The 15230-nt window shown below is 38.0% G+C and overlaps 2 protein-coding genes across 2 annotated transcripts; both read right to left on the bottom strand.

Annotated features, from left to right (window-relative positions):
• Nucleotides 1-6566: 6566 nt before the first annotated feature.
• LOC131688077 (adult-specific cuticular protein ACP-20-like) lies at nt 6567-7054 on the bottom strand. The gene is made up of 2 exons (XM_058972228.1): nt 7046-7054; nt 6567-6989 (listed from the first exon to the last, which is right to left on the bottom strand). The coding sequence occupies exons 1-2, from the start codon at nt 7052-7054 to the stop codon at nt 6567-6569; spliced, it is 432 nt and encodes a 143-aa protein (XP_058828211.1).
• A 7239-nt stretch (nt 7055-14293) lies between these two features.
• LOC131688076 (cuticle protein 19-like) lies at nt 14294-14728 on the bottom strand. Its single transcript, XM_058972227.1, has 2 exons — nt 14720-14728; nt 14294-14662 (listed from the first exon to the last, which is right to left on the bottom strand). The coding sequence occupies exons 1-2, from the start codon at nt 14726-14728 to the stop codon at nt 14294-14296; spliced, it is 378 nt and encodes a 125-aa protein (XP_058828210.1).
• Nucleotides 14729-15230: the final 502 nt, after the last annotated feature.

Raw genomic sequence — 15230 nt, 5'->3', positions numbered from 1 at the left:
CAAAAAACTTTTATTTTCATTACAAAAATCATTTTAGAAACTTGTCGCAATTGATAAAAATGATTTCATCAAATATTAAATGGTTTACTTTAATGCAGGATCCATTTTAAGAAATGTGAGGCATCCATGCAATTGGACATTTGGATACTGAGGGATTCCATGAGAAACCAGCCGACCCCAAAATATGACCATCGTCGATTAGAACGAAACTTTGCAAATGTGAATCTACATGATTTTTTCTGGCAATTGCAATATTTTGATTCAAGAGTAATTTTTAAAAAGTCGTAGATGTTTCTACGTGCATTAATTTCAAAATCTTTTCGTTCGTTTAATCTATTTTATGCAGCAAAACTATCTGAGAACGAGTTACAGGGAATGAATACTTCTTCACAAAAAATATACACTGAAAAAAGTGTTGTGTCATTTTTCACAAAAACAAAAATTTATGGTTAAAATTTAAATTGCAAACATTTCAACAACAAAAACCCAGAGTTCAAAAGTTTTTCTAACAATAACTTTATGAATGTTTTTACATTTCATACTAATTGACATACAAAACTGTAATTTTATTACAGAATATAATAGTTAAATATCATTTTAAATCAAAATACGTTAAACAAAAATGCGATAGGTTTCGAGATATTTGAAATTTTGCTCCAACAAAAACAATTACTTCATGTAATTATGCCCTTTTTAGAAGTTATTCACAATACCCCATCATAAAATGTAAATAAGCTAATGTTTATCATTTTTAAGACGTAAAAGAAACTTTTTCGATGTATTTGGAGCTTTTAATAAAAAAGTTTTCTTAACAAAAACTTTTACCACATTTTTATAATTCATACTATTTGCAGCCAAAAATACGATTTAATTTTGAGTATGAATTTAAACGCCATTTTCAATGAAAATGGTCACAACAAAAATCTTCTGAAATGTGATAGTTCTCGAGATATTTTAAATTTTGTTTTAACAACACGATAATTTTGTTTCATTATGACCTTTTCATTAGTTGTTCGCGTTCCTCCATCAACAACAATAGGTTTTTCAAAAGGCTCATAACATTGCCTGTATCTTTCCCTTCGACGTCAAGGCGATATTGTAAACCATTTGTAAGCTGTACAAAAACAATCAAAATATAATTCAACCGTAGGGTCTAATGATTAAACGCGTCAGCAGTAGTGATGCTATGAAAATTGAAATTTTTATCAATCTTTAGAGCATTAATCGGTTTTTGCGTAATAACTTTTTCCAGGCGCGTCAGATTGTTTCGTGGTCTTCAAGACTTTATTTTCTCGATAAATTTTCTATAATAAATCACACAACAATTTATTCTTAGGAGGCGACTCTTGGAAGACTTATTGTGTCAAAGTCGATTTCCCCATGCAAAATATCATATAAACTTTAAACCATAACACACACATCCTTCATACAAAAATAAGACAAAACTTCAAAAGTTTCCTGAATTTGGAAAAAAAACTTCACCTTAGGGTTATTTGTGACGCCAAATTCATATTTAACGGTATTTTTTTCAACATTTTTTGGCTCAAAAGTTCAACATTCACGAATATAAAGGGCACTATATCTGAAAAATCATTTTTTTGAAAATGATTAGGTGTAGTGAATTTTTTACAGAACATACACATTCTATCTATTTCCCATTTGAAGTTCTGCAAAAAATTAAACTTTTGTCCGTAAGATTATTTTGAGAAAACTCATTCCAACCTGTTTAAAACTTAAAAACCGATTTAATCCACCTAACAGTGAGATGAAACATTTCTTACGCATATCACTGTTGAATTATACATTAGTTGGCAGACATCATGCGAAGTAGGTACCAAATTACAGGTGGAATGAACACAGTTTCAAATCTTGCACTAATAACACTTCAAACTGAATAAATTATAGAAAATAAATAAAACAAATGAAATTAAAAAATAAATGAGTCAAAAAAGGGAAAAAAGTTATCAAGTTCATGAAATGAGTAGAATGATTAATATAAATCGAAGTATTAAAATAAATAAAGCAAATTAGTTCAACTCATCAAATTCAAAATTAGACAATATTAAAAAATGTTTAATAGAATAAAATTTGTTTCAAGCCAGCATTTTTTTTGAAAGAAATGAAAGGAATGACTTAACAGAAATAATTAAATTAATAAAATAAGGAAACTGAATACAGTGAATAAACTGGGAAAAACGTGTTTAATCCACCTAACAGTGTGATGAGACATTTCTTATAACATTTATCACTCACTCTTTTCGGATATTAAACGATTGGGAACATTTACAACATGATGTTTCGCGATGTTTTTGATAACACATACTACATGGGACAGTGATAGGCCTCAGAGAAATGCTCAAATCAACATCTTCGGATATTATATCGATCATATTATCATTAGAAAACATCTTTGCGAGAAATGTCGAAAGTCAAATCGAGTCGATAAAGTCGATCGAAACCGTGTTATCCCGTAGCACGGGCACTTTTGTTTCATTTGGCAGACTCATTTCACTCCGCAACCAGGGGCAATGATATAATATTGTTTTTGCACTGATATAGCACCAAATTTAGTGTAGCGATTTATCGCGACATATAGGGTTATTAGTCTATTTTAGCACTATTATGGAGGGGTGAGGATGCATGTATTGGTTACTTCGGTTTATGCTTCCTTATTCCACACACAAACTTTCCTGAACGCATTAATTTGTATTGATATCAATTTCGAGATGAAAGCGATGGTTTCAGCGAATGGATGCTTCTTTTTATTGAAAATGAGGCCTTTAAACCTAAATGATAGATTCATTGTACGAAATAAACCCCGAAGTATTGATTTGATGGAGCCCCTCACAAGTAACAATTGGAGTTATATAACACGCTACAAGTGCGATCTAAGGTTTATTAATGGCTATAAAACTATCATAAAACCACAATTGCTATTAGGGCTACCACATATGGATGTACAAAGCTCGTGCAGATATATGGATGGATATTACACTTAATAAAGTTACTCTAGATTAATCTAGATTCTAGTTCCTAGAAATGGGAGTCACCCCTTAAGAAAAGTGAAGGCGTTGACCGATTTATAGGCGTAGTCAAATTTCATGAAACTTTGTTAAAGGAACCAAATCGCGCGGGCAGCAATGATAAATTACCCTATAAAACTTGTGTTTAGACTATTTTCCCGAAGTTTTCGAAATCGTCTGAGTAGGTTAACTTAGAGATGGATTCCTAAAACCTAGAATATCGATACCCAGTGTCAAATTCGTTAAAGTTTGTATTATCGTGAACTTTGTCAAGTAATTTCAGAATCATTAGAAGTGGATAATGTGACCAAGGACACTAGATATTTAATTTAATTTATTTTTGGTTGCTTTGAGAGCAGAATCTTCCTTCTTACTTGTGTTAGAAACGATTGAATTTGCTCGCAATATTATTCGAAAGGGTCCAAACTTACAGTGTTGTGTGTCCTGATAAATACTGTTTACTTTGAACAATTTACGGCAAATGTTTCCGGTGAAGTTTTCCTGCCCTAACTGGAGTTACTGGAAAAGATTTTTCTCCCTGAGGCATCAAACTGTGTTACGTGGGAGTGGTCGAGAAACTATTGCAGACAGCTCCAAGGAGTCGAAGGCGGACCTGAATGATAAGGCAGTATTTCAATTTTTTTTTCTTATCGAGCTTCGTTATTAGTCGTAGGGTAATTTCGGGAGAGATGCCGGGGTGAGATGCCGCACACTCTGTATCTCGTATATGGGGTCACTTTTGTGAGGTAAGGGGATATTGTGAGTTTGTCTTTCGAGGAGTTAGCACTGGATATGTAAAATAATCCTTATTATTGGCCCACGAAGGTTTTATTAATGATTATGTGCGACCAGTTGCTGATGTTCTACAGTCATGACCATGGAACCAGACTTTGCAATAAACCTGCTGGCAGGAGTCTAAGGACTGGTTTCACTTGTTTCCTTTCTGTCAGTCATCAACTGAACGAAAATAACCATTCATGCTCCAATCTATTTATACCTAAATACTAAAACTAATCACATATATTTTTTCTCGAAATAATCTCCTAAGAACAATGAAAGTTTAAAGCACAGGAAAGTTTAAATCTAATGCTGATTTTATTTTTGGATCGTGGTCGCTCTAGGTTCGCTCTGAACTGTCATTTTAATATGGCTTTTGTAAATTATTAGAGCGAACCTAGAGCGACTCGGATTTAGAACCAAAGTCAGCATTAGTTTGGAGAAGAGCGAGTGAAGGCGTTTTAACCTAGGCTTAATGAGCCAGGGCAAGGTGTAAATATCTCTGTCTAATCCCAAAGGACCAAAGGAGTGACATTAACCTTCTTAGCAAAGTCACTCCCAACGTTTTATCATAACCCCCTTTAAACTGAAACGGTCGGTACGGTTGTCCTCGTTTCTTCTTCATTCAAGTTTCAAAATGATTCGTTGGTTGAACTGTTCATTAAATGAATAATGGAAATAATATTGAAATATCTTCAAACCCAACTCTGCACAGTAGGCCTGGCCGTTTTAATATTTGAGACATATTATAAATATGCTTCATTATTAATGTTAACAAGAAAAACACTAAAGAATACCTGCAATGTTTTCCAGGATGCTTTTCAATACTGGCTGTGTAAGGGTTAGAATAGTATAGAATAGAAAACATAGCCAAATACAGTCTAAATTGATCAGTTTTCAATAATATTGCAACATAACGAAGATATATGAAAAATTCATTTTCCATCATCAACTTAAACTGTCCCTAGCAGCACTGCTCCTTCGGAATTTTATCAGACTAATTGCAGTTCTAGAGCTGATCCTTGTAACTGTTAGTTCTCAAATAAAAGGAAATAGTCACATTTCGTCGCTGTTGTGCTATCTTATGACTAGCGCCATTTAGCACATTTCGAAAGAAAAAAAAGATTTTCCAAGTTTGAGATTGAATATCTTGAAACTTATAAATGGTACCTATAAACAATACAAAGCAGACAATTGATGCGTCTATCAATTCTGTATTAATCTCTCGAATATTACGAAGATCGGTTGACTATGTTGCGAGTTTTTACTATACAATGTAAACAAAAGTCGCACTCACACATGTCATAGGTGTGTATTGATGTCTAAATTATGGCGTGTCATAATCGTCCATGCATGGAAAATTTGCCATAGAAAAAAACATCAATCATTAACTTTTATTCATATCTTTGGCTTCATTTGGTCTATGGACAATCGGTGAGATGCATTTTGAAGGAAATGAGTCAGGGAATCTAGAAAAAATAGTTATTTTGGGTTACAGTGTTGCCAAATATGCCATATTTCCAGTTTAAAACATAAACTGTATTGTTCTCACAATTCATGTATTTTTGTTTTGAAAATTATTAGTGTTTCTCAGATAGTTTTACACATAAAAACATCTTATGCATCAAGATAACTTGAGCCAATTCCCAGATACAGTCATTTGAAGCAAAACATTAAAAATTTCTCAGCGCGTTTCTCGCTAATATATCAATAACCAAGCCGAATTTCTGAAAATTCTAAAAAAAACGCCGCTTTGTAGAGATTTTTTAGATAAGTGATGTGGCATATCAGCTCAGTTTACCCCAAAATGGTGTTTGTCATAAGATAGCACAACAGCGACGATTTATTAGCCTTACTTGTTTTTGTGAGCAAATCTTGCCTCAATCAAAAGTTGTAGTTGTTTAAAATCGTTATTGTTCACAGACAACCTGGGCATGAAGGGGTTGAAATGGTTCAAATTTCGAACATACCGTCAATATAATTCCACGTTGTGATATGAGCTAGTTATTCATTTACGACGAATTTCCAACGATTTTCCGGGAGCTTTCAAATCGTGATATCCCCTTTCCAGTTTTGCTCAGCACAAGGTACTAGAGCACATTGTCATCCATCTTGATTTTATTAAATTCATTTGAATGTATTTTTTAGAGCAGCGTCAGTTATCTCTTTCAACGCATTGGCCCAAATAGCAGGTTGAATATAGAGGCGTTTGTTACAAAGTTTCGCGTTACTCCAAAAGCATTATGCATCTGTCACACCATCTTTTTTGTGCAACGAAGCAAAGGCATTAAAACTTACCAATTGTTTTTAGTTAAATGTCTCTATCCGCTGGCACTACCTATTACACACATGAATCGGAACTGCTTATCTTCCCTACCGAAGGAAGACGTCCAGGATTAAAATATGCACAATCACCCTTTTCAGCCATCAGAACAGCAAGTAAATTGGCACCGTCAGCTTCGTACCTCATAATGCCGGCTAACGTTGTTCGGATACGTCAGAAACCAATATCGCTAGCAAGACAATTCACACTCCATAGAATTTCATTTTTAACTGGCCGCTTATGTGAGCCAGAGCCGGTTGTATTTGCAGTGAAACATGTTCAATTACAACTTATTATATAAACTAGCTAACAAAGTGGAGGATAAATACAAAATAAGCATTTTTCCTAATTACGCCTGTTCCCGTTGGCCTGTCTTCAAATCGGTCGAGCTTCGTGTCTTTCTCCCAGGGAGGTAGGTGGTTATCGCTTTTCTGTTTTTTTTTTCAGTGGTAACTATTCTGGTTCGCATAGCTGATGGCAACCGGACCGCCTTCATGTTTCCATCCACCACTGGCGCAGGATTGCTGATCGATCCAACCGTTCGATTGCTTCCAGGGATTGTGTCCACAGTTGACCACCCGGTAGGAAGGTGGGTGAACGGCATGTCCAATCCGTTTCACAACAGCCTGAAAGCCGTTCCATTTGTCAGCGTTGTACGAAACAACCCGTTTGGTGCCGTCGGGTTCATCCAGAGCATAACCGCCCTTCAATCCGTGATCGTTGCTGATTTCCCACTGGCTTTTGTGGTCTCCGGTGTGGGGATCCTTAACACCATATTCGAATTTGTACTTAGCGGGGCTCCAGTCGTCTGAATGGCCGTAACCAGCTAGACAGACGCTCACCAGGAAGGATGCTGAAAATATAACCTGTGGAAGTGGATTGGTAAGCAAACAGAATTTTATTCTCAATTTTTTGTCCTTACCTTGATCATTTCGGATTTATATTACGGTTTGTAGGTGTTGATGGATCTGAATAAAGATCAAAACTGATAACATTTTGATCAAATGTCACAACTTTTATAGGGCTTTTGTTTGGATCACAATCGCAATCAAAACAATTATCTAGAATGAATCTGTAGTTTTGATCTGGCCGATAAAAGCATGGTTACTCGATTCACTCAGTCGATGGAAACTACGGTGACATATGGGCTGAGCGTGGCTTGAAAGCCAATACGATAATACACATATCACATCTAAACTAAAAGCCATAACCTTGGTACTACATTCCGTTGCGAAACTTGGCCTTTAACAGACTTCGCCGACTCTTAATGTACAGGACAATTGTAGCGATCCCGTTGACCACAAGGAGTCCCTCCTTATTTAGGCTAAAGCATACGACCAATACCTTATGGGACCAACGCATAGTGGGAAAAAAATGTACCCAAAACCGCGATTTTTTGAATAGGCTGGACAAAGTTTACCAAAAAAAAGGTGCCTTATGTATAAAGGACTGAAAAATTGATTGTTGACATTCAAAATGGCCGCACTATTACACTCATTTTGGCCCAATTCCCCTTTTTGTTTGAGTTTATTTTCAAGACTGAATATATACCTCGGAAAAAAAGTTAAATGCGGCTGACCAAGGTAACAGTTCTTACATAAAAAAGTCCAGAAATCGATTGAAGATAGTTAAAATAATTTTACGAAACGTGTATACCCATAGCTTTCCCTAAGGAATATGGTAAAATATGGTATACCCATGTTACCCCTACTCTTCGCACAACTAAAGTTTGAAGTGAATTCTGGCTCCATATTTCGGTAATGTACGAAATGCAGCTTATCAAAAGTAATACTTCTTATGTAAAAAAGTCCCGGTTATCGTTTGAATATAGTTAGCATGATCGCACGGAACGTGTGTACCCGTTTTCCACCAATCCCTCCCGTAATAAAACCAAGAAGGTGTACAAACTCATATTTCCAGAGAGGCTGAAAGCGGCTGACATCCCGAGCAAACGAAAAGCCCATAATACATCCATGTTCATGGGGTTTGTCATAGGTGTTTGAAATGGGTTCGATCCATGAAAACACCGTTACCATGGTCCGGTAGATCCCATAAAAAATACCATGGTTGTGAATTTTGGCACGGACCATGTTTAAGGTCTTTTCAAGGAGCTATGTGGTGTTTGAACCCATGAGTATTTGCTCGGGATGAAGCAGTTTTTCTTATATAAAATAGTTCTGGAAATCTATTGAATATACTTAAAATGACCGCACTAAGCGTGTGCAGCCATTTTACCCCCATTCTTCCCATAATACAAGTGTCAAGTAAAACCTGGCATCACTTCCAGAAAGAGGCTGAATCCGGCTGATCAAAAGTAATAATTCTCATGTAAAGGATCCAGGAAATCGATTGAAGATGGTTAGAATAACCACACAATACGTGTTATCCCGTTTTATCCCAACTCAAGTTTGAAGTTAAACCTAGTTGTAATTCTCGAAAAGAGGCTGAATCCGGCAGAAGAAAAAGAATTTCGCACGGAATTTCGCATGGAGCTTCGCACGGAATTTCTCGCGGAATTTCGTACGGAATTTCGAACGGAATTTCAGACGTAATTTCGCACGAAATTTCACACAGAATTTCAGGCGGAATTTCGCACAGAGTTTCGCATTGAGTTTCACACGGAATTTCGCGCTTAGCTTGGCGCGGAATTTCGCACGAAATTTCGGATGGTATTACACTCGGAATTTCGCACGGAATTTTACGCGAAATTTCGCGCGGAATTTCTCATGGTAATTTCGCACGAAATTTCGCATGGAAATTCGCGCGGAATTTCTCACGGAATTTCGCTGCAATTTCTCTATGTATATTGCTCGAAATTTCGCGTGGAATTTCGCATGAAATTTCACACATGGATTTTCGCACGGAATTTCAAACGGAATTTCACACAGAATTTCGCTCGGAATTTCACGCAGAATTTCTTGCGAAATTTCGCACAGAATGTTGCACAGAATTTCGTACGGAATTTGGCATGGGATTCCGCTCGAAATGTCGCATAGCATTTTGCCCGGAGTTTCACACAGAATTTCGCACGGAATTTCGCACGGTATATCGCGCGGAATTTCGCACGGAATTTCGCTCGGAACTTCGCATGGATTTCACACGGAATTTCGAACGGCATGGTATTTTGCACGGAATTTCTCACGGAATTTCTCATGGAATTTCGCACGGAAATTCGCCGCAATTTCGCAATGTATTTTGCACGGAACTTCGCATGGATTTCCGCACGAAATTTCACACGGAATTTCGCGCAGAATTTCTCACGAAATTTCGCACGGAATGACGCATGGTATTTTGCACGGAATTTCGCATGGAATTTTGCGCGGAATTTTGCATGAAATTTCGCACGAAATTTCGCATGGAATTTTGCACGGAATTTCACACGGAATTTTGCAAGGAATTTTACGCGGAATTTCGCGTGGAATTTCACACAGAATTTTTCGCGGAATTTCGCACAGAATGTCGCACGGAATTTCGTACGGAATTTTGCATGGAATTTTACAAGGAATTTCACACGGAATTTCGCACGGAATTTCGTACGGAATTCCGCATGGAATTTCGCACGGTATTTCGCACCAAATTTTTCACGGAATTTCGCTCAAAAGCTGAAGGGCGAACACGAAATTATTGCGTAACCGAAAATGTCATGCCAATTTTCAAACCAAAATCAAACCAAAACTTTAGGGTAGTTTTATACATATATTTACTTCAAAATTAAAAAGAAAAGTTAATCAATGGAGCCTTGAGTGTAAAATTGAACGCATTTTCGCTTGATGCCCTCCATCAAAGTCTTTACAGTGTCATCCGGTACCAGTTTCTCAGTTTTTTTCCATTTTCTTAACATGTCCTTCTCGTCTTTGACTGTCTTCTTGCTCTTCCGAATTTCCGGCTTCATCATTGCCCAGTACTGCTCCACCGGGCGCAACTCCGGACAGTTTGGCGGATTCATGTCCTTTGGAACAAAATGGACAGAATTGGCCTCATGCCACTCCAGGACACTTTTAGAATAGTGGCATGATGAGATATTTGGAGGCGAACTTCGACATTTTCTTCTTCTTAAATTTGTCGTCCACATAGAACTTGCTCTTGCCGGTGAAAAACTCCAACCCCGGAATTTGCTTAAAATCGGCTTTTATATACGTTTCGTCGTCCATCACACTGCAGCCATCTTTGTCAGCATCTTCTCATAGAGCTTCCGTGCCCGAGTTTTAGCCGTCGATTGTTGCCGCTCATCGCGGTTTGGGAAGTTCTGTACCTTGTATGTATGTAGTCCAGCTCGCTTCCTTGCATTCTGGACGTAGCTCTGCGACATGCCGATCTTTTTAGCCAAATCACGGCTTGAGACGTTGGGATTTGCTGTAATCATCCGCTTCACCTTTCCCTCCGTCTTTTTGTTCTCCGGTCCCGATTTTCTTCCAGCTCCTTTGCCGTGGTCCAACATCAACCGCTCCTGGAACCGCTTCAACACTCTGGAGACGGTTGAATGGTGAATGTTCAACATTTTCCCCAACTGCCGGTGCGACAGGTTAGGAAATTCCAGGTGTTTGGAAAAAATTTGTTCTCTCGACTCGCGTTGGTTCACCTCCATTATCGTTGAAACGATAAACACGACTTCGAGTTTGACAGCATGTAAACATTACACACCAATGAGAATGTGTGCAAAAATTTGGTTGATTTTTACCCAATGGTAAAAAAGTTATGTCCTGTTGAATGTGTCGCAATAATTTCGTGTTCGCCCTTTAAATCGCTGATAGTTGGGAGCCAGGCAGAGATATTGCTCTTAAATGAAATCGGGATTTCAAAAATATTGAAAATCCATTCCTCATTTTTTTAAAAAGAGATCAGATCTGTTTCAATCTTGTTGTCCTGCAGGGATCGAACTCGTCGGCTTTTCTTTGGATTTATTAGACTCGGAAAGTTCTTGTCTTGAATTTTAAAACCAGGGGCTACTAGCTTGGTAGTCGGTGGCTTCTTTGAGGTAGATGGTTTTGCTTGTACCGTCCCTTTTTTACTTGGATATTTTATGGAGATACCACTTCTCTTCCTTTCAGCACCAACAATTGGTACATAATCATTGTCACCTTCCGAGCTACAAACATCATCGTCAAATAAATACGAGAATGTGTTTTGCAATAGTACAGTATTTGGGTTCGCTACTTTCAGAATTTCTGCAAAAGTCCGCGTGGAGCGCTCTTTCGTAGAATGCTTGAGCTTATCTGAACGTATGTGTTTGTATGTCGGACACAATTCTATTACAATAGTAGGTGCTAGTGTGACCCAACTATTTGCAATTGGTACTATTCATGAGTTTAGGTACGTACATGCTCACCGAAAGTCGAAGCTTATCCAGCAGTGTATGGTTTGGTAAAGCAGCACCTTCGAATGTTGCTCGAAATGATTTCGAAAGGGTTATAACTTTTGCACTCTCTGTGCCTGATACTGACTATTAATCTTCAAGCATCTTGACCTGCGGAAGGTTTTGGGCTTTAAAAATTCCCATACTATTCTTTAGGTAAGCGACCGTTAAGGACCCTTTGGTAATTACACCGTCTACCTCTACGGCGTTTGCCGGAATGTACACACGATATTCAAAATTAAATCGTAGATCGTTCACAACAGCATTGGCCTGTTTTCCAGTCTGAGAGGACGGCCGATGAGCTCCAAAACAGACCACTCCAGGGTGAACCGCACCGTAGCCAGTACTTATTGATACATATTGCATTAAAGTTGTCCATTAAGATTTAACTATGTATTGTGTTAACAGAACCATAAATTAAAATAATAATTAAATTTAAATGCAGCACAATTTGTATATTTTTTGCGAACCCTTAACGAGATGATTATTATATGGCCGTGACACTCTGAGGACAACTTGACAATTCCCATATATTGAACTCATAAGTAAATTGGGTGCTGCTACAGAGGTTTAAATGGAGTAACATTTGAAAAAGGCACAGCGTCCCATTTATATTTTTAAAAGCAGATAATTCAAGCAGTTTTATACTCAAATTTATTTTCTAGAGACTGATTCTGTTTCATCGGATCTACACTGAAAACATAGTAATTTAATTTATTCTGAATTAAAAAAAAATAAAATATTTCAGGTTCGAGTGATTCTAACATTCTCAGATGAGCTTAGGATTCAGCTCGGATGCTCAAAATTCAAAATCTTTGGGATCTTTGGTTGATTCTACATATTCACAAGTCGGGTCTCAAATCCGGTGTCGGGTCAGGATCGGGTTTTTCTAATTTTATAATTTCGAGCTAGGGTTGGGTGCACTTTTTTCAATTTTCCAACTCTCAGATTTGGGTCGGGTTCGACTTGAAACCAAACTATCTCTAGTGAGTAGCAACCCGAAAAGATACTGTGAATGGCCCCCATTATCGTGCCATGTTCACAGACTAGTTACTACCAGAACTTGAAGTTAGCAGCCTTGACAAAATTTGGATCCACCAGAACGGCACCACTTACCACACAAGTTGTAACAATGGAATTATTGCGTGAGAAATTCGCCGTGAATCTGTCAATTGGCCGCCTATATCGTGCGTCGTCCTATACCTCCCAACTTTTTTCTATGGGGTTATGTAAAGTCAAAATTCTATTTGGATAAACCAGCCAACATTACTCAAGAAATTAGCAAGATACCACAAGAAATTTTTTTTGCTGGTTTGAAAAAACTTTACGATAAATCACCCTGTATTTCAAAGACAAAATTTGCGAGATAAGATGCTTTGAAAAATGTTATTCAATTTTGTTGAACTAAATTGGGACAGCAACATTTAGATAATCTATGTTTCTGCAATTGAATAAATTGACTAGACGGATAAAAGAAATCGGCGAAAAGAAAAGGGTGTTACGTTCAAAAATTGGCGTATTTTTCATACTCCATTAAAAAACTTGCACCCCTGCTCATTTTAATAACGTATCATGCGTACTGTTTGATTTTGATATTTTCGCTTCAGTTGTGAAGATGGCATAGAAGCAAGAGGAGCAACGTGCATCGCGAAAAATCGAACAACTCAATTTTCACCAATGCAATGAAAGTTTTCGTAAGTAGTTTGTCAACAACCACAAAGACTGTATCGAGAGGAAATCGAAAGCAAAAACGGTCAAAGATTAGCCAGCCGTTTCAAACAGAACCCAAATCTCTCCCTCCGAGATGTCCCAAGCAAGCCGAGAAGTGTCTATCACTGTGCATCGAGCAAAAAACGAACCGGGCTGTCGACTTACAAGAAGGTTGTGACTCCAAATTGTGACGGCAAGCAAAACAAATCGGCAAAAGAAAGATCGCGGAAGCTGTACATGAAGATGCTGACGAAGTTTGAGTGCGTGGTAGAGGTTGAAAAAACCTACGTCTAGGTTTTCAAACACATTAAATTGTAGAAATTCGTTAAGAAATATCTCGTATGGCAGGCCATCTGTTCCTGTAGCGAGCGACATTTACAGCGCAACTGGGACTATCAGTTAGAAGATTTATCTAGAGGAGTAACTGGGAAACCGTCTGTTGCTTTTCCTCAAACAGCACAATTGTTCCGTTCGGGTGGTGCCCAAGGACATGAACCCTTCACGCAATAGCTCCGCCCAGTATAAAAATAAGACAATTGTTAGAGAGGTAGTAGTAGTAGGTAGGTAGTTCAAGGCAAACTGGCGTTCTACAGCAAGGAAAGTTACCAAGAAATTTGTGCAAACCTTGATGGAAGGAGTCAAATACCCGGAATTTCGCATCCATTAAAAATAAGTTTGAATAGATCTGTATTTTTTTCTGTATGAATTGAGCTTGTGAAAGAAACATAACTTAATATTCTAAAAAAAGACTTGACCGATTTATACGCCTCCTTGTTTGACCGATTTCTAATCGTAACACCCCCTAATGGAAGTAATGATCGTATGTTCCAAACTAGAACCCCAAAATGGACCGAACCCGAGAATCCGCGAAGCTCCGTACCACCTGTTAAGGGCCAAAATGTCTACTTAAGATAATGTGCGCTTCTTGGTTAATCTATTTTGGCCATGCCGTTTAAAAAGCATACAGGAAACAGATAGGGCAAAATGGGAAGCGCTAATCAATGTCTAATAAAAACGATTTTTTCAGTTCTTAATTTATTTATCCTTTTCATATTCTACCAGTCGATTTACATTTTATCACAAAACTTTTCAGTACTGTCGCCCATCTCAATGATGGTGCTGATACAAATTGGCATAGCTGCTAGCATGACCGTGATCGTGACTGCCACCGGTATGATGACCACCTTCCTGGTGACCGTAGATTTGCGGGTGCTGGGCATGCCCAACTCGTTTCACGTGAGCCTGGAATCCATGATGCTTGTCCGAGCTGTACTCCACAATTCGTTTGGTACCGTCAGCTTCATACAGAGTGTACTGACCCTTGACGACATCTCCATCCCGATGTTCCCACTGATCCTTGTTGTCTCCGGTATGAGAATCTTGTACTCCGTACTCAAACTTGTACTTTGGATGAGCGTAATGTTCCTCGTGGTGCTCAGCAGCGACGACGGCTACTAGTGCCAGAACACAAATGAACTGAAAGAATCTTTTGTGAATTAATTTTGTCTTTTGCATAGATCTAGAACTACCCACCTTAAACATGCTGATTGATTTAACTGTAGCGCTTGTTCTGCTAGCTTTAGGTGAACTGATTTCGAGTAAGTCATACCTAACCATTTTATAGATCTAGCTGCAGCGGAGTGCATTCATCATGCAAATTTCGAACCAAATTTAATAACGCTACACCCTCAGAAGCACCGGTCCCTCACCCAAGCACACATTCATTTAATACCGTCTCGGTTCTTGCCTCATTTCCCTAAACCAACCTAACTTACTTTCCCAGGGCACCGTGCCTGAGAGGTGGAGATGAATAAGCCAAGAAGTTGGTGCATGCGAACTTGAAAACAGCGTGCCAAAAGACAAAACCACCACTCGTCAATCGTTTTGCGGTTGTATTTTGTTCTTCGAAAACCAACCGCATGTGAAACCGGCGAGGGAAGAAATTACGACACATCCACTTTGGTGAGGTTTATCCATTTTTCTGCTGTTTGGTCGGCAACGATTGAATTGCTTGTTAGGTATTTTTGCTTACTGCAATAATTCT

This window comes from Topomyia yanbarensis, chromosome 3, assembly GCF_030247195.1.
Source record: "Topomyia yanbarensis strain Yona2022 chromosome 3, ASM3024719v1, whole genome shotgun sequence".
Classification (NCBI taxonomy): domain Eukaryota; kingdom Metazoa; phylum Arthropoda; class Insecta; order Diptera; family Culicidae; genus Topomyia; species Topomyia yanbarensis.
Note: the sequence above shows the minus strand (reverse complement) of the source record. Positions and strands in the feature narration are given on the sequence as shown.